The following is an 18,607-nucleotide window of genomic DNA, read 5'->3' as shown; positions in this document are numbered from 1 at the left end:
TAACTTGCTCAGACTAATTTAAACTGATGTTGCAAAAAGGTTGCTGTGCATTTGTGTGTGCAGGTAGTAACTTTACATTCAGATATAGCTCCCTAATAAATTACCTCCTTATTCCAATCAAACTGGTTAAACTTAAGGAATTTTCTATTTCATTATGCAATCTGCCTAGAGATTCTCCAAACTTCCATTTTAGCTGCCCAGTGTATGAATATTTACAGAGACTCTTAACCTCACTCCCCCACCCACCCCTCTCTGGAAGCTTCCTCACCCTGAGCTGCTACCAACTAACAGTCTGGATTCACTACTTCTTTTTCTCCAACTCTGCAATTTAGAATACTTCTCTATTGGCTAGAAGCAAAAGACATCCCTGTCTCCACTACCTGGCAGGTAAGCATGATGATAGGGGCTCAAATCTTACGGCCAGTGGGTAGAAGAAAAAGATCCACTAGAAATGCTGTTTTCCATGAATCAGACAGTCAGACTACACACTGTGGATGGTCTGGAAACCTAAACACCTATGTTCCTTTTCTATTTCCTAACAGGAAGAGGGGCTCCTGAACTTTGTCTTTCCTTTTACACTGATGCTTCCCAAAGCAGAAACCCAGTTATAGATTTAATTGATGTCTAAAGTGCCCATAAGAACTCTAAGAGATTTTCAAGAACTTTAACTTGATTAATTTTGTAAGTAGGTTTGTTGATGTAAGAAATGTCCAAACCTGTAGAGACTTTTTATGAGTTTATTTGAACCAAATCAACAACATATGCTGGGGAGCAAGGTCTCAAATGCTCTGGAGAATGGCAGTTTTGCAGCATATTTTATACATTAGAATCAAAGAAGACCTAAGGAAAGTGCATGAAATCCATTGGTGGTAGATTAAGGAGGCAGGAGAAAGCATGGGGTGGGGGGAATCACTAGAATGGGATAAAAGGCAAAATGGAGAAACACATACTTTTACATTGGTGGCATTTACAGCACATAGAGATGGTACCAGGGAACAAGGTAACAGTGAGGTATTCTGTGGTCTCATGCTCTGGTGGTCTTGTGCTCTGGTATCAGGAGTTGTGACTTCCAGGCGTAGGAAAAGAAAATTACTCTGACATTTCAAAGGTATATTTTCATAAGTGCATAAGTACAGCAGACAGAACTCATTTGGTAAAGATTGACCTTTGCGAAGGAAACTGTAGGCCTGGGACGTGACTACTATGATGTCCAGTTAGGAATTTTTGATCAGACCATTTTGTATGGTTACTTTTGATCATTGAGCTTGTCAGGCCTGCTATGTGCTGCCCCTCTCCCTGCCCCCCCTCTGCCCCCTTATGTGCTGCCCCTGGCCCTACCCTGCCCCGCCCCCCAAGCTTGTCAGGTTTATTGCATAGCCCCATTTTGGTTCACAGGTTTTTATCTGGTTTGGTGTTTGGAAATAGCAAGGCTCAGGTTCTCCAATCTGGATGGGCTGTTGGGTATTTTTAAGGGGCGGGGGACTGGAGAGGGATTGCCAAGAAAATCGATGGCTGCTGACTGCCAGTGGCAGGAAATGTGGGAGGGAAGCCTTTCTCACCCCATAGCTTCGAAATCTTTTTTCTTCTCTCTTCTTTGTCCTATAGTTCCTCAAACAGTACCGTGTCGCCTCAATTTTATTCACTTCAAAAAAATGTATAATTCTAAGTTTAGCCAGAAAAAAAGCAAGAGATAATTGATATGAATCCTAGAGCCAAGTTTTTTGTTTGTTTGTTTTTTTACTATTTATTATTTATGCCTACAGCACCTGGTCTTCCTAGGTGGTCTACCATCCCAGTACTAACTAGGCTGGCCCCTGCTTAGCTTCCCAGATCAGACACCAGGCTCGTTCAGGGTAGCATGGCCATAGACCATGGACTGTGGCTCCACTGGGGTGTGAACCTAGGACCTTCAGTATATAAAGCAGCTGTGCTAACTGCTACACTATGGAACCACATCTGAGCCAAGCATTTTTAACAAGTAAATAGCAAAGCCTTCAATGACCTGGGAACTCTGGAAATTTCCAGGAATGTGGAGAAAAAAAACTGGGAAAGAGAAGACTGGGTTTGCATCTGGACTCTACTTCTTTGTTGAAGCTTTTCTTTACAAAACAAAACAAAAACAATGAAGCACTTGTAAGTTACCTAAATTACACAAGTCTCTTTATCTCTAAAATAGATTTAACAGTATCTATTTCATAGGATGGTAGCAATAACGATTAATAGGATTATAAGGCCTTAGTTCAGTCCCTTTGAAAGAGTAGTGCTCAAAAGTTGCCCTCTTCTCCCTTTTGTTGGGGTCCTATACTCTTGGGTCTGACCTCTAATTAAATCAGTCTTATTGAGGTGCTTACAACGTTGGGGACTACTACCAGAACTATGTAGTACTTTTATTGTCGCTACTATCTCAAGTTTCTAGCCAGAGGGCATTCAGCCAAATCCTTTCACAAAGATGAATACAAAAGACCAGAAGTTCAGTGGCTTGGTCTGGTGGCACAGACAGGTAGAGAACAGGTAATTGAACCTACACATTTTCATACTCCCTATTTTGGACTCTTCCCAGTACTGGCACATCAATAGGTCGTTTCATTCTCTCAAACGGCCACAAAAGAAGGGAGTAAAGAGTGATTATCAGGGCTCGGTGTGCATTAGGAGCGCTCATGGGGCTATATAACAAGTCAAGGGCTCCCCTCCTGCTTCTGCCTCACAATCATACCCCTACAAGCTCCCACCCTCCCAGCTTCTCCTAAAGTCGCCTCCCCTTCCTTTTAAAACAGACTGCTAGGTCAGAAAGAGGTGAAAGGATTGGCGGGGGTGGGGCGTTACTATGGCTAGATTGGCAGAGGGTGCCAGAATCTTCTGGAAATTAAATGTGGAGCCGTGACTAAGCTTAATGTTCCAGGATCGAGCGGGGGAGTAGGGTGACTTAGGTGTCGCAGTTTGTTGATGAGTGTTCTAGGAGTCAGTCACCAACTTCCAGCCCAAAAAAACTCCAGAACGTTCCGGGCACAACGCGAAACAAGGTAAAGGAACCTGAGCCAACCGGCCTCTGACCTAGGGGGCCGGGACTGGGCGGAGCGATTGCAGGGCGGGGGGGCCGGGACTGGGCGGAGCGATTGCAGGGGCCTCACCGCGGGGCTGGCCGCAAAGCTGCCTCCCCGGAGCCGGCGCTTTGCGGTTGTTTTTTCAATACGGGATTAAAGGGGAAAAAAAAAAAAATGGAGAGACTTTTAGAATTCTCTAATGTATCAGGAGAAAACAGTGGAAAGTTTTGTAACTCATACAACAATGAAGCCAGAGGCATTGGGTGGTCAGACGCGAGAAGGGAAGGTCCCCAGAGCCCCAGGCGACCATGCACCGGGTTGGGCTGGGACGAATGACGGATGGCAGCATCCGCTATCTCATTGCGTGGCTCTAGTCCATCCTTTCCGAATGGACATGTGGAGGGGTAAAAATGTCGAAAACCTTCGGGAGTAATTCTCGTCTTCTGGATTCCCCCGTCTTCCCAACCGTTCTCTCCCATCGTGTCCTCTTCTCTGGTTCTTGACTTGGTGGGACGGGGGCCGGCGGGGTGGGAACTCGTTCCACTGCCTCAGTCTTTTTAACCGAGCGGTGGTTAACGGACTGGAGAGGCAACGGACTGGTTGGGGTTGCTGCACTGGTTACCTTAGAGGTGACCCAAGAGGACTGATTTCGGCTGATCGAATAGAGTGAAGGATGATGATAGTTACCGTTTCTTATTCCTACCGTAAGTTTCGCCTCCTTAGAAATCGCCAGTATTGGCACTTCCCTTGAAATAACCCCATCTCTTTTAACCAAAAACTCACGTACCTGCCTACTTCCCTCACATTTGTAAACGTTTTTGTTTTAGTATCTTTTTCTGCAATTTTGATGCTATAAGTCTGTTAAGCACCAGAAATAACATAAGTATATATGTTACTAATAAAGTATTGTTTTGGGTTCAAAGGTGTATGAAATCAGTGGCATTACCATAGCTGCCTGCTTTCTGAGGGCTGGGATAGGGAGATAGGAGGTGAGATTGGAATCAGGGGAGATATTCCATTCAAAATTTCCTCACCTACAATTTTTTTTCTCAGTGTACTCCCCTCCCCAGTTTCTTTTGCTACCCAAAACATCACTTCCTCCTGGGATGGCACTTCCTCCTCTTTGCTAATTTTATGATATCTGCTCTACTTGATCTCCTTGAGCTTACACAGTATTTTTAAAGTATACGGTGCAAGGGTTTGCAGGCAATACCATTTTAATTTCTTAATAAAACATATGTTCAGTAACCTCGAGTGGAACTCTTATTTTCTCCAAGGTTATTTCAGGAGATTTCACTAAACTCTCTTACTAACGGTGTTTGGTAGGTCCCTGCCAATCTCCACCCTTTTCTGCCCAACTGCTTTATCTCCTGTTCCCACCCCCACCCCACCCCTACCCCACCCCCAAGTAGTGGTAGTGGCTGCTGGTTTGAAGAGTCACCATTATCTGCAGATGAGTCACAAATGCTTCTGCAGCTCTAAGGGTCCTATAGCAAATGTATATCCCCACAAAGATTGATTTATGTTGTTTGGAGTCCACAGTTCTACAGTTCAACTATCTTGACAGTTGAATGTGCTTTTATAAGCTGGCATGGAGGCCTAAGCATTTCTTAGATTTCCATTTCCAAACTTCCAGGGCAAGGTCTGTCTATCTATATGTGCCATTCTCTTAATACTAGGCAAATATTTAGTGAAAGGTTTGGTGGGTTCTGAGGCACACATAGGCTCACAAAGTGCTTTTTTGGAATGTTGGTATAATTTTTAAAACTTTTTGTTGAAGTGAAATTCACATGACAGCCATTTTAAAGTACAATTCAGTGGGACCTAGTAAACTGACAATGTTATGCAACCACCACCTCAATCTAGTTCTAAAATATCTTTGTAACCCCCAGATGCAATTGATTTTTTTTTAGAGAAAAATTTTATTACAATATAAAATGCACTTATAAAATGTCCACAGAAGGCATGTAATTCTTCACTGCTATATAAATTCATTGAGAATACTTTATTCACCTATTATGATGATGCCACCTAAAACATATTGTAAACGATGAGTTATACTCTATATCAAATGCAGATACAATTGATTTTTAAAGGGGCTCACTCTGCAAGTCTTGAGAATTATGCCAAGCCTTTTCCAGTAAGAAAGCTGGGAAGGGGATTACTTCTAGGATAATAGCAGCTAGGGCATGAACCATCTCCAAGGGAAGAAGTCTGTAGAGTTCCAGGCGAGGTTAGTGAGTACAGAGATGCAGGCTTTTTCTCCTCTTCTGAGTTAAAAAAAAAAAAAAAAAAACTAAACCTTTGTCATCAATCTTACTGTTTATCTGACATAATTGTTCAGCATTGCACAGAATAAAGGTAAAAGGGGTAGTGATTGTGAAACCTAGGGTAGAACCAGACATGCACAAACAAGCCTTGTGGACTTGGGGCAGCATGGCAAAAACCTGTAAAACCTGAGTTGGAATACAGGTTCAACATCTTTGCTGAACTGGAGCCTATTTTTAACCTTTAAGCAATTTTAGTTAAGCCAGTACTTTTAGATGTCCCCTTATATTCACCTGTGATAGTCAAACACTACCTAAACTCAGTGTGGTGGAATGAGAATTAACACGGTGCCTGGCATATAAGAGCACTAAAACATTGGAGTCCGGCTGGGACACCAAACTCTCAATAACACCTCCCTAAGGTAGTCACTGGAATATTTAAAAAGGAATTAACTGCTAGAAATGCGGCACTTCTATCTCAGCATCCTTTCATAAATTATAAACTGAGGCATTAGCCAAACCATTTCATTTTAAAATGAAATGAGAAGTAGGGATCACAGTGGCTAATGCACTTGCAGGTAACTCAGCAAGCCTGTGCTTAAATTCACATCTCACTATTTTAGGCCCCACTTTCTCTATCATATTGAATTCAGATTAAATATCAGGGCTTTGATAAATGAGGGGCACTTACAGAATGAGTAGCCATGACCTTCCCATCTGCCTCTTCCTTGCTGGCTTCTCCCAGAACATACCCACCCCCAAGTCCCTTTTGAGGCCACTCTTCAAGGGTTGACCCCCTCACCAACCTTAAGGTCACCAGGGCAGTAGCGCTAACTTTTTTTGGACTCACAGACCCAACCTACTGTAAATAAGCAGATTCTTCTTTTTAATCTCCTAAGGATACCACTTGGCTAAAAGAAAGGGATCACAATGCAATAGCCTTACTTTTCCAGATCCCTAACCTCGCCTAAGAGACAAATTACCATTCAGTTTTAAATGCTGCTAAGACAAACTATGCAGACCCTTCGCACCTCAAAATAAAACTCAGAGGCAAACACCACATCACTAGACTTCTTTTGAGTTTATTTACTTTGAAGGAAACAGGTGGGAAAAAAGGCCCAAGTTTAGTGTGAGCATTACAAAAAAAGGAAATAGACAAAAGGTGGCAGTATAAAATCATCTCTACACTTACATTGAAAACAAGGCAGTTCCTACCTATACCAAAAGAGATACACAGTTAAACTTTACAAACAACTTGCAAAATTGGGAGCTGATGAAAGGCAAATATATGGCAATGCAAAGTCTTGAACCCCATCCGTTTTCATAACAAACACGACCAATCTGGAAAAGCCTCCTCCTAATCCACCTCCTCAATGGTCGGGCCAGACCCAGAGCCCCCCTTGGGGGCCTGGGCCCCAAACCCACCGGCCCCGGGGCCGCCCGCCCCCTGGTACAGTCCGCTGATGATGGGGTTACACACCTGCTCCAACTCCTTCCTCCTGTGCTCAAACTCCTCCTTCTCGGCCAGGCTGTTGGCGTCCAGCCAGGAAATCACCTCCTGGCACTTGTCTAGCACCTTCTTCTTGTCGGACTCGCTGATCTTGCCTTTGAGCCCCTCATCCTCCACAGCGCTCTTCATGTTGAAGGCGTACGACTCCAAAGCGTTCTTGGCAGACACCCTCTCGCGCTGGACCTCGTCCTCGGCTTTGTACTTCTCCGCTTCCTGCACCATGCGCTCGATCTCCTCCTTGCTCAGGCGGCCCTTGTCATTGGTGATGGTGATCTTGTTGGCCTTGCCGGTGCTCTTGTCCGTAGCCGTGACGTTCAGGATGCCATTGGCGTCGATATCAAAGGTCACCTCGATCTGGGGCACGCCCCTGGGGGCAGGTGGGATGCCGCTCAGCTCGAAGCGCCCCAGCAGGTTGTTGTCCTTCGTCATGGCCCTCTCGCCCTCGTACACCTGGATCAGCACCCCGGGCTGGTTGTCCGAGTAGGTGGTGAAGGTCTGCGTCTGCTTGGTGGGGATGGTGGAGTTGCGCTTGATCAGGGCGGTCATCACGCCCCCGGCAGTCTCCAGCCCCAGCGACAGAGGAGCCACGTCCAGCAGCAGCAGGTCCTGCACATTCTCGGACTTGTCCCCCATCAGGATGGCTGCCTGCACCGCCGCCCCGTAAGCCACCGCCTCATCGGGGTTGATGCTCTTGTTGAGGTCGCGCCCGTTGAAAAAGTCCTGCAGCAGCTTCTGCACCTTGGGGATGCGGGTGGAGCCCCCCACCAGGACCAGGTCGTGGATCTGGGCCTTGTCCAGCTTGGCGTCACGCAGAGCCTTCTCCACTGGCTCCAGGGTGCCCCGAAACAGGTCGGAGCACAGCTCCTCGAACCGCGCCCTGGTGATGGACGTGTAGAAGTCGATGCCCTCGAACAGGGAGTCGATCTCCAGGCTGGCCTGGGTGCTGGACGACAGGGTCCTCTTGGCCCTCTCGCAGGCGGTGCGCAGCCGCCTCACGGCTCGCTTGTTCTGGCTGATGTCCTTCTTGTGCTTCCTCTTGAACTCCTCCACGAAGTGGTTCACCAGCCTGTTGTCAAAGTCTTCCCCTCCCAGGTGGGTGTCCCCGGCCGTGGCCTTCACCTCGAAGATGCCGTCGTCGATGGTCAGGATCGACACGTCGAAGGTGCCCCCGCCCAGGTCGAAGATGAGCACGTTGCGCTCCCCCTTGCCGGTCCTGTCTAGGCCGTAGGCGATGGCGGCGGCCGTGGGCTCGTTGATGATCCTCAGCACGTTCAGCCCCGCGATCACCCCTGCATCCTTGGTGGCCTGGCGCTGCGAGTCGTTGAAGTAGGCCGGCACGGTGATCACCGCGTTGGTCACCGGGTAGCCCAGGTACGCCTCGGCGATCTCCTTCATCTTGGTCAGCACCATGGACGAGATCTCCTCGGGGTAGAACGCCTTGGTCTCCCCCTTGTAGCTCACCTGCACCTTGGGCTTGTCCCCGTCGCTGATCACCTGGAAAGGCCAGTGCTTCATGTCCGACTGCACCACCGCGTCGCCGAACTTGCGGCCGATCAGCCGCTTGGCGTCGAACACGGTGTTCTGCGGGTTCAGCGCCCCCTGGTTCTTGGCGGCATCCCCGATGAGCCGCTCGGTGTCGGTGAACGCCACGTAGCTGGGGGTCGTGCGGTTGCCCTGGTCGTTGGCGATGATCTCCACCTTGCCGTGCTGGAACACCCCCACGCACGAGTAGGTGGTGCCCAGGTCGATGCCGATGGCTGTGGTTTTAGCCATGCCGGTGCCCTGCTCTCTCGCCCCGCGCTGAGGTTCGGGCCTGAAAACGGCGGCCGGGATCCGCGAACAGAAGCTCGGTCCTTTCCGAAGCCGGGAACTGAAGGCCGGTGCCGCAGGGGTTCGTCCTCGGAGGCAGTGGGTCGGTGGAAGCGCGCTCAGCGACACCCGTCAGCACTTCGTCAATCAGCTTGTCTCTGCAGGCTCGCTGTTTTCCCCGCGGCGCGCGGCTCTGCATTTATAATTCTTCATCGAGCCCCTCCTGTTCCCGGCTCACCCAATCACCGAGCTTGGAGGCGCTGCCTGGTCCGGAACATTCCAGGGGATTCGCCTTGCGTCCTGCCCCCAGTCTTTGCCAGACCAATCGGCGTCCCGGGTGCCGCCCCACCAGAACTCTCCAGACTTTTCTGGGGCTTGCTAGGCGGTGGAGGGGAGGCGGGAGATGGGGGCGGGAGATGGGGGCGGGAGATGGGGGCGGGAGCGGCAGGAGGGTGAGGAGGACCTGGCTGGACTGGTGTGTGACGCTATGAAAGGACGAGGGCGGGGCTGTTGCCGCTGCTCGACTCAGTCGCGTTACAATGCAAATACGGCCTCTGACCTCATGGCTAGTATGGATCAGGACGAAAAGACAGGAGCCAGCTCAAAGTTGTAGGGCGGGCGGGTGGGGGGTGGGTGGGGGACCACTGGCTGCGCAGTGTGGCTCTGTGGGAGTCCCTACCAACAGGGGCTCCGCAATCCGAACATTACCAAACTGGAACGAAGGCGGCGGGAGAATAGGTGAACCAGGAGAGCTGATTGAGATGGGGTGGGAATGGACACGACTGGTGGGTCCTTGTTTGAGAAAATGTTGCAGAGGTCTCTAGCCTGTTTAAGACTAAGATTCGGGGTTTTGGTCAAGCAGGGAAGGGGGATCCTTTGAGGAGCTCAAGGTGGATGAGATTGTTCATAGCTGCTGGAAGGAGGTGGATAAGCTGACTGTTATTTTCCCCAGATAACAGGATTTTATTTGGTAGAAGGTTAGACAAAATGACTGCTAGGACTCACCACTGCAACCTGAGAAAACTTGTGAGGTCTTGAGTGGGTTCCTGGCAGCCCAGATTTACTCCCACAAATCCCTATTAGAGGGTAAAGGAGCCCAGAAAAGCAGCTAAACCGAAGTGTGGAGAGTGTCTTGTGCAGAGATTAGAAGGTAAAATACTCATAGTCCAGCAAGAGACAGGTACAATTGCAGAATAAAATATATCATAGACATAGGAGATGATAGTTGAGTCAGGACGTGTAAGAAACTGAAGACAGTGAACACCCACTACCCACTGCCTTCCCACTTCTAGTTAGCTAACAATACTTTTGTCTAACTTGTCAGAAAAACATGAAAACATTGTCTGGAAGAAATATTTGTACACTAAAAACATACTTGTATGCTGAGTTCATGGCAGCATTATTCACAATAGCCATGAGGTAGAAGCAGCCTAAGTGTTCATGGAGAGAATAAATGAATAAATGTGGATACACAATGGAATATTATTCATCCTTTAAAAGGAAGGAAAATAAGACGCATAGTATAGCATAGATGAATTTTGACACTGTGCTAAGTGAAATAAACCAGACACACACACACACACACACACACACACACACAAAGTATATAATTCCATTAATTTGAGCTACCTAGAATAGTCAAAATCATAGAGACAGTAAAGTTGTGGTTTCCAGGGCTGGTGGGAGCAGGGAATGGGGGAAGTTGTTTAGTGAGCATAGAAGTCTGTTTTGCAAGATAAAGAGTACTAAAGTTTGGTTGGACAACAATGTGAACAAACTTACTACTGAATCGTACACTTAAAAATGGTTAACAGAAAGTTTCATGTTATGTGTATTTTACCACAATTAAAAATAATAAATAAATAAAATAAAAAGCACTCCGCCAAGATTTCATCTCATTTGTTCTCAATAGGCCTCGGAAAAGCATGGCTGCTACTAAGGGAATGGCCATTGGCATCGACCTGGGCACCACCTACTCATGTGTGGGGGTGTTCCAGCATGGCAAGGTGGAGATCATCGCCAACGACCAGGGCAACCGCACCACCCCTAGCTACGTGGCCTTCACCGATACTGAGCGGCTCATCGGGGATGCCGCCAAGAACCAGGTAGCCATGAATCCCCAGAACACTGTCTTTGATGCCAAACGTCTGATTGGCAGAAAATTTAATGATCCTGTAGTACAATCAGATATGAAACTTTGGCCTTTTCAAGTAATCAATGAAGGAGGCAAGCCTAAGGTGCTGGTGTCCTACAAAGGGGAGAAAAAAGCTTTCTACCCTGAAGAAATCTCTTCTATGGTACTAACTAAAATGAAGGAGACTGCTGAGGCTTTTTTAGGCCACCCTGTCACCAATGCTGTGATCACTGTGCCAGCCTATTTCAATGACTCTCAACGCCAGGCCACCAAGGATGCAGGTGTGATTGCAGGTCTCAATGTGTTAAGAATTATCAATGAACCCACAGCTGCTGCCATTGCCTATGGCTTAGATAAAGCAGGTCAGGGAGAGCGACATGTACTGATCTTTGATCTGGGTGGAGGCACATTTGATGTGTCCATCCTGACCATAGATGATGGGATTTTTGAGGTAAAGGCCACAGCTGGGGACACCCACTTGGGTGGAGAGGACTTTGACAACAGACTGGTGAGTCACTTTGTGGAAGAATTCAAGAGGAAGCACAAGAAGGACATCAGCCAAAACAAGCGAGCTGTGAGGCGGCTGCGAACTGCCTGTGAGAGGGCCAAGAGGACCCTGTCATCCAGCACTCAGGCCAACTTGGAAATCGATTCACTTTTTGAAGGAATTGACTTCTACACGTCCATTACCAGAGCCCGGTTTGAGGAGTTGTGTGCAGATCTGTTCAGGGGCACTCTGGAGCCTGTGGAGAAGGCTCTTCGTGATGCCAAGATGGATAAAGCTAAAATTCATGACATTGTTTTAGTAGGAGGCTCTACCCGCATCCCTAAGGTTCAGAGGCTGCTGCAGGACTACTTTAATGGCCGTGATCTCAACAAGAGCATCAACCCAGATGAGGCAGTGGCCTATGGGGCTGCAGTACAGGCAGCCATTTTGATGGGGGACAAGTCCGAAAAGGTACAGGACCTGCTTTTGTTAGATGTGGCTCCCTTGTCCTTAGGGTTGGAGACAGCCGGGGGTGTGATGACGGTCCTAATTAAGCGCAACTCCACCATCCCCACCAAGCAGACGCAGATCTTCACCACTTACTCAGATAACCAGCCTGGGGTATTGATCCAGGTGTATGAGGGCGAGAGGGCCATGACGAGGGACAACAACCTGCTGGGGCGCTTTGACCTGACTGGAATCCCTCCTGCACCTAGAGGAGTTCCTCAGATCGAAGTAACCTTTGACATCGATGCCAACGGTATTCTCAATGTAACGGCCATGGACAAGAGCACAGGAAAGGCCAACAAGATCACCATCACCAATGACAAGGGCCGCCTGAGCAAGGAGGAGATTGAGCGCATGGTTGTGGATGCTGAAAAATACAAAGCCGAAGATGAGGTCCAGAGAGAGAAAATTGCTGCAAAAAATGCCTTAGAATCTTATGCTTTTAACATGAAGAGTGCTGTGAGTGATGAAGGCTTGAAGGGTAAGATTAGTGAGACGGATAAAAAGAAAATACTGGATAAATGCAATGAGGTCCTTTCATGGCTGGAGGCCAATCAACTGGCAGAAAAAGATGAATTTGATCATAAGAGAAAGGAATTGGAACAAGTGTGCAACCCAGTCGTCACAAAACTCTACCAGGGAGGGTGCACTGGGCCTGCCTGTGGAACAGGGACTATGCCTGGAAGGGCTGCGACAGGCCCCACCATTGAAGAAGTAGATTAATCTTATCTGGAGCTGGAGGGTTCTAGGGTGCCTTGAAGGTGAATAGTTACCCTCTTCTTCAGACATTGTTATGATTCTTAAATTGACTGGATCTGAGCCTAAGTTACCATCGTTTGGGGATTCTGATGGAGAAGTTTCATATGCCATCTTTTCACATTCCGCTGTCCTGTTTCTGACTCTGGAATGAGACTCTTAGGAAACCTAGGCCCCTATTTGAACCATCTGATGAATTTGAATGTTTGTTATTTATTTCCGCCGTTCCCAACTTTCTCCTCTCTGTGTGGATAATTATTTGTCACTCAGTAAATTTGTTCCTAAAGCAAATTATTTCTGGTATCTTTAAACTGTGAGTGTATCTTGAAAAGTAAGGAACAGGGAAGGTCATTGAGAGAGCATGTGTGGTATGACTGAGAGCTAATTTTGAGTGATTAAGCTGGTAAGGGCAAAGTATGTGAACTTTCATGAGCTATTTCAAACAGGAAAATAACTTTTGATCATAAGACATTTTTAGCCCCAGCTAGAGCAGTTGGTAACTATAATTATTGCTTATATTCAGTGATAGACCAATTTAGGTGCTTAGGGTTCAGCAAGTGGGGGTAAACTTTTGCTTGATGTCCTGATGTCACTTATAGATGGGGTTTAGATCAGCATCTGTGCATTCAAAGACCATTATTACATCCTTTACATGCAGAAACATTTCTACAATTCTCATCTATTCTTTTAATATTGCATATTTATAAAAGTCTCGGGGACATAAGTCTAGAAGTATGTGTGACCCTTTGTATTTGAGGGGGCATATTTGTTTGTGAAATAACAGAATGGCTATTTCTATCCTCAAGTCAGTCTATTTGGTTTTACTCAATCCTTCACAAGACAGCCCTAGGCAAAAGTGTATAAGAAATGTGGACTGAGATTGGGGTCCTTAGGAGAAATAGGTTAATTGGGAGGGAATCTTTGATAAAATCAAGATTTGTGCTCAGGCCCCTGATCTCGGGGACTCAACATTTCATTTTTAAAACATTTTTAGGAAGTTTAAGATATACAGAAAAGTGTACAAACTGAGCTTTCACAAACTCCCCAAGTTTTCAATAGAAGCGTCTGCTGGACGTAGACTAAGCTAGGAGCCGTTCTGGCCCTCAGGCTGGGGCGGCGCCTGCGCAGTGGATGCCACCGCTCCCGGAGGACGTCGGGAGGCAGGAAGCCCCACCCCTTACTGGGCTTTAGCGTGCCGGCCGCTCTACCCTACTCGCGCTTGCCACCCTGGTGTCTCCGCGCACCCTCCATCAGTATTCCCAGCTTCCCACGGCGTTTTCCGCCCCGCCCCACCCAACACGCGGGCTCGCGCTCCGGTTCCCGCCCAGCCTCTAGCCCGCGGCACCAGGCTGTCGCCTGCCCAGTCCGGCTGGCAGCCCGTTGCGCGAGCACCATGGTAGGTACCGTGAAGTCACAAGGGGGCACCCTTGGGGAGCGCGGGCGCGTCGGACAGTTGGCGCTGGAGTGGGGGTCCCGGCTTTGTTCTGTGCGCTGGAGTTGGGCCTTGGGCTTCCCTCCGTCCTTAGTTCCTGCGCTTCAAGTTCTTTGAGGAGGCACCTGGGAGCACATGGGATTTTTTTTTTCTTTCTTTTTTTTCCTCTTAATAAGGAGGAAAAAACCCGAGGGAGAGTCGGTAGGGACAGCAGGAGAAGGAAAAGCTAGACCTCAGGGAGCATTTTCTGACGGCTTTGAGAGTTTGGTGGGAGGTACATTCTACAGTTCCCTAGAAGGAGTGGACAGGGACCCCAGCAGAGATGGTGGATTGAGAAACAAGCCCGGAAAGCCTGAGGAGTGCAGGGCAGAGCCTCTTTCCAGGGCTTTATGTCAGGGGTTCATTGAAGTGTGTGGAACCATTTGGGTACCAGTCGTTCATCTCTGTCACCTAGTGTTTTTTATTGTGAAGTTTGAGAACTGCCAGAGATGTGGTGGGGATCCCAATACCAGTATTTGGTAATAGTGGCAGGAGGACACTCCTCGCTACCATGTCCCTTCCCACATGATGGTTTTCCCTCTCTTCCCCAATAGCTCTTCTATTCCTTTTTCAAGTCCCTTGTGGGCAAGGATGTGGTCGTGGAACTCAAGAATGACCTGAGGTAGGTACCTATTACAACAAGTCTGAAGGGGATGGATGTGTCCACCTCCTCAGGAACCTCTTAATATAATTCGATGATATGACTTGTGCTTTAAACTGACAGATTAGCTGGAGAGTTGTATCTTGTATTGGAGAACAATACAAAGAAAAAAATATGTAAAGAGTTCAGAGAGGTCAGGGGATGGAGGCATCAATGATGTCTTTTACAAACATAATTTTTTTTCTTATTATATATTCCTTTGACCCAACTTCTAGAAATGTGAGAATCAGTTCCACAAGTAAACATATATGTACAAAGATGTTTGTAAAAGTTGAAAAGAGCTATTAATAGGGAGTGGATTAATTAAATTATGGTAATACCATATTATACAACTGTCACATAGGAATGAGATGTATTTATATGAAAAGCTATTGCAGAATAGTATATGTAGCATAATCTCTCTTTTATTAAAAAAATGTAAAGGATAAACGAGCAGTGAGGTCCCTTCTATCTGTACCACTTTTACATCACCTACCCCTTTTTGTCATTAGTTCCTAATCATCTTTTAGGACTTGGATTAAATGCTGTATCTTTGGAGAGTCTTTTCCTGATCCTTCTAGCCAATAGACCCCCTTTATCATAGAGTCTTATTTTCTTCCTAGTGGGTTCTTGTCAAATTTTCATTTCAGATAAGTATGTTTACTGTTTATGGCCTGTTTTTTCTACAGGGCCAGGACCATGTTTAAGCTCACCATTGTCTACCTAATGTCTGGCATAGGCCTGGTATGTAGTAGGAGCTTAATAAATGTGTATGGAAAGGAAGAAAAGTAGCTCACAATTGAGGACCTCCTCTTGACTAACCAGTATTCTGAATACTTTACATTTATTAACTAATTTAATTCTCATAACACCCCTATATGACATATACTATTGTTGCTGTTTTACACATGAGGAAACTGAAGCTCGGATAGGCTAAACTTGTTTGGGTCTATACAACTAGTAAATGACATCCAGAATTAAAATCCAATTCTGCCTGGCTTTTTTTCTTTTAGTTAAAAACAGGATCATATTCTCTATGCAGTTGTGAAACTTGTTTTTCACTTAACAGATGTTGTAGCTATTTTCCATGTTAATAAAGTTGATCTTTAACGTTCTTAATGTCTGAGTGGTATCTTTATTAACTGGCTGGAACTAATTCAACCAAGGCCTTGCTGTTGGACACTTAGGCTGTTTCCAGTTCTTTAGAAAAAAATCCTTTAATTGAGTTGTACATTTAAAATATTGATACTTATTTGATTCTCTCCCTAACAGTGTCTTCTGCATATCTATGTGCTGTACTTCTTAGAGGAAGAAACATTGACATGGCAGGGAGAGGTGAAGAGAGGGACATGCCTTTTAGATTAGAGATTTCCACGTATGACACTGGTAGTGCATATGGTATTGATGGTGTATAGATTAGGTCCATATAGAGAGACAAGTATGAACAAGACCAACCCTATGCAACTCTATGAGATGACTTGTTTTTTATTTTCCTCTTTTCTCCTTCCTGGACCTTCTACCTGGCAAAAGCAACTGTTGTGTTTTAGCCCCAGGTCCTAAAGCAAAGACTATAAATTAGAAGATAGTCCATTGGGTTGGGAGAAGAGCTCTTTCTTTAAAGCTGGGAGAAGAGCTCTTTCTTTAAAGCTTATTATCAGACCACTTTTCTGCCAAATATCTCATTCTTAAAGGATTGAATTAAATAATATCACCTTATGCAATTCCTAAATATTATTGCTGCAGATGGTGGTAGGTCGTGTCAAAGGCTTTTCAGTAGCCAGGGATATAGTGAAACCACCACTCAAGTAGTAGGTCTCATACTGGATATCAGCAACTTAGAATTTTAGAAAACTTAGGGTCGAGCAGAGAACTGCCAACTTTATTTTTGGCAAGATAAGATTAAAAGAACTGCCGTTTATTCTAGTAATTAAAAAAAATTTTAATACCCCCCAAAATAGGACAGTTACAGTTATTTTTAGGGAAAAAATTTAAAAACCTTTAGTACACTGCATAGACACTCCACACACACTATACTAGCCTGCGTTTCCCCTTTTACCGTGGACTCATGAAACTTTTGAGCACATCAGTGCTTGAGAACCATGGTTCTAAGGAACCTTAGAATCTGGGCAAAGACACACAGGACAGTTAGGATGAGGATGGCCAGGTTGGAGGGTGGCCTGGATCGAGGTATAAAGCAATAAAACGTTGGTTTGTAGAAGTCAGACTAGAAAGAGAATTACAAAAGTGTTAGAAATCAATGTGGATTCAGGGGACGTGGTGGGTGGAGAAATACTAAGGGGATTTTAGGTTGTGAGACAATGTTGAAGCTACCGACTAAAAGAAGTTGGGTGAGAGGTAGCAGGGCTTGGAGCACTGGTGTTTTGATAGTATTAACATTTCAGGGTCTCAAGGATTGAGGAGGGGAGAGAATGCCCCTTGTGCCTTAATCATCAAGAGCAATGCTAGTTACTTTACATATGGGGCTCTGGTTCTAAAGCAATAAACGTTTCAAAATAGCCGGTGGTTCTAGGGGTCAGACAGATGTGGACTGAATCCCTGTTTATTCTAAACTTGGGCAAGTTATACAACAACTTTGAGCCTCTGGATAGTCATAGCTACTTTGTAAAGTAGCTAAAAGGTTATAAAATGGCTTTAAAAGGTTATAAAAATTTCAAATGCTATGCATAGTACAGGTGAAATACAAGTCCTGTGTTTAATGGTAGCTATTCAGAGTGAATTGGTTTAGGGAGAGATGTACAATCTAAACACATGACTCTGGAAGCACTGTCTTTCCTACTCCAGGGCTTAGAAATGCCCCTTTTGGTCCCACTTATTCTGGCTTCCTTAAGTCCTTGACTTCCCCCATCCATGTTCTTAGCTCAGAAATCACCTGTATGTTGACTTTGGCTTAAACTAATTTGGTTCTTCATTCCCTCTGCTCCTGACAGCATCTGTGGAACCCTCCATTCTGTGGATCAGGTGAGACAAAGCAAAAGACCAGGATTTGGGCTTGGGGAAGGAGAAAGGGGAGAGCTTAATGGCTGGGTACTTGCATCTTGTTTCTAAGTCTAATGATGGTGTTCATCTTTTTTTAGTATCTCAACATAAAACTAACTGACATTAGTGTCACAGATCCTGAGAAATACCCTCACATGGTGAGTTGGGGATGGTGGAAAAGAGGAAACACCTCTAAAAGCAGGAGGCCCTTGGGTAGGTAGAGGACCTTTTTAAGGGTATTCACATTTGCCTACCTTTGTCTAGCTATCTGTGAAGAACTGCTTCATCCGGGGCTCAGTGGTGCGCTATGTGCAGTTGCCAGCAGATGAGGTGGATACACAGTTGCTACAGGATGCAGCAAGGAAGGAGGCCCTGCAGCAGAAACAGTGATGGCTCCTCTATACTCTTTCTCCTTATGTTGGCGACTCCTTCCCCCATACTTGAGGTGGTGGTGTTCTTTCTAATAGTGAAGGTGCTTTTTTCTTTTTTAAGGGATGAGTGGATGAGAGAACTAATAGTGGGGATCAGCTACCCTCTGTTGAGACAGGGTGGATAAGTAGTCCGAAGAACTGCAAAACCTTGTCTCCAGCACCTACCTCTCTTACTCCTTCCCTGGAGCTGGTAGGAGAATCTCCTAGATCTCCACAGCAGCATGTAATTCTTTTGGGGGGATGGAAGGAAACTGTCCCGCATCGGGAATAAAATTTATCATGCAAATGTTGAGTTCTGGTTGTGTGTGTGTTTTGGAAATGAGGCTGTAGGGTGGGAAAGGGAAGTTGAATTCATCCACACTCTTACTTGTCACTACCCCAGCCAAGAATCCAATCTCACTTCTCAGCGTTATTTGCCACTACTTTCCTTGAAAAAAGCCGCATAGTACCTCAACTGGGCTACACCATGTTTATTGAACATGCCCCTACCTAAATGGCCTTTTTCTCATACTGCACCTTTCATGAGTGCTTGCTGTCCTTCTTAAAAAAAGAAATTT

At 46.1% G+C, this 18,607-nt stretch overlaps 3 protein-coding genes across 6 annotated transcripts; 2 read left to right on the top strand and 1 right to left on the bottom strand.

Moving 5' to 3' along the window:
* Window positions 1-2,823: 2,823 nt before the first annotated feature.
* LOC107498471 (heat shock 70 kDa protein 1-like) lies at window positions 2,824-12,805 on the top strand. Of its 4 annotated transcripts, none has more exons than XM_016121637.2 (2): window positions 2,824-3,020; window positions 10,540-12,805. In XM_016121637.2, exons 1-2 carry the CDS (start codon window positions 2,944-2,946, stop codon window positions 12,476-12,478), a joined length of 2,016 nt encoding a protein of 671 aa, XP_015977123.1. In that variant the 5' UTR covers window positions 2,824-2,943; the 3' UTR covers window positions 12,479-12,805. The 4 variants fall into 4 exon arrangements, with proteins under 4 accessions (XP_015977123.1, XP_015977126.1, XP_036094139.1 ...); XM_016121640.2 differs by lacking the exon at window positions 2,824-3,020 and adding an exon at window positions 9,176-9,196; XM_036238246.1 differs by lacking the exon at window positions 2,824-3,020 and adding an exon at window positions 9,287-9,777.
* Window positions 6,371-8,841, bottom strand: LOC107498469 (heat shock 70 kDa protein 1). Its single transcript, XM_036238235.1, is given in 2 exon segments — window positions 6,371-8,657; window positions 8,659-8,841. Coding segments are annotated over 2 exon segments (2,160 nt in total). The 5' UTR covers window positions 8,827-8,841; the 3' UTR covers window positions 6,371-6,665.
* An 870-nt stretch (window positions 12,806-13,675) lies between the features above and the next one.
* Window positions 13,676-18,342, top strand: LSM2 (LSM2 homolog, U6 small nuclear RNA and mRNA degradation associated). The gene is made up of 5 exons (XM_016121652.2): window positions 13,676-13,907; window positions 14,537-14,604; window positions 17,571-17,601; window positions 17,718-17,777; window positions 17,884-18,342. Exons 1-5 carry the CDS (start codon window positions 13,905-13,907, stop codon window positions 18,007-18,009), a joined length of 288 nt encoding a protein of 95 aa, XP_015977138.1. The 5' UTR covers window positions 13,676-13,904; the 3' UTR covers window positions 18,010-18,342.
* Window positions 18,343-18,607: the final 265 nt, after the last annotated feature.

Source organism: Rousettus aegyptiacus, unplaced genomic scaffold (assembly GCF_014176215.1).
Source record: "Rousettus aegyptiacus isolate mRouAeg1 unplaced genomic scaffold, mRouAeg1.p scaffold_m13_p_1, whole genome shotgun sequence".
Classification (NCBI taxonomy): domain Eukaryota; kingdom Metazoa; phylum Chordata; class Mammalia; order Chiroptera; family Pteropodidae; genus Rousettus; species Rousettus aegyptiacus.
This window is presented reverse-complemented; position numbering and strand designations above follow the sequence as displayed.

Bases quoted from the DNA above. Each gene is read 5' to 3' on its own strand.
- LOC107498471 (XM_016121637.2), top strand. From the start codon at position 2,944: ATGAGTGTTCTAGGAGTCAGTCACCAACTTCCAGCCCAAAAAAACTCC. The intron at 3,021-10,539 runs GTAAAGGAACCT...TGTTCTCAATAG, and splicing joins CGGGCACAACGCGAAACAAG to GCCTCGGAAAAGCATGGCTG.
- LSM2 (XM_016121652.2), top strand. The intron at 17,602-17,717 runs GTGAGACAAAGC...ATCTTTTTTTAG, and splicing joins CCCTCCATTCTGTGGATCAG to TATCTCAACATAAAACTAAC. The intron at 17,778-17,883 runs GTGAGTTGGGGA...ACCTTTGTCTAG, and splicing joins CTGAGAAATACCCTCACATG to CTATCTGTGAAGAACTGCTT.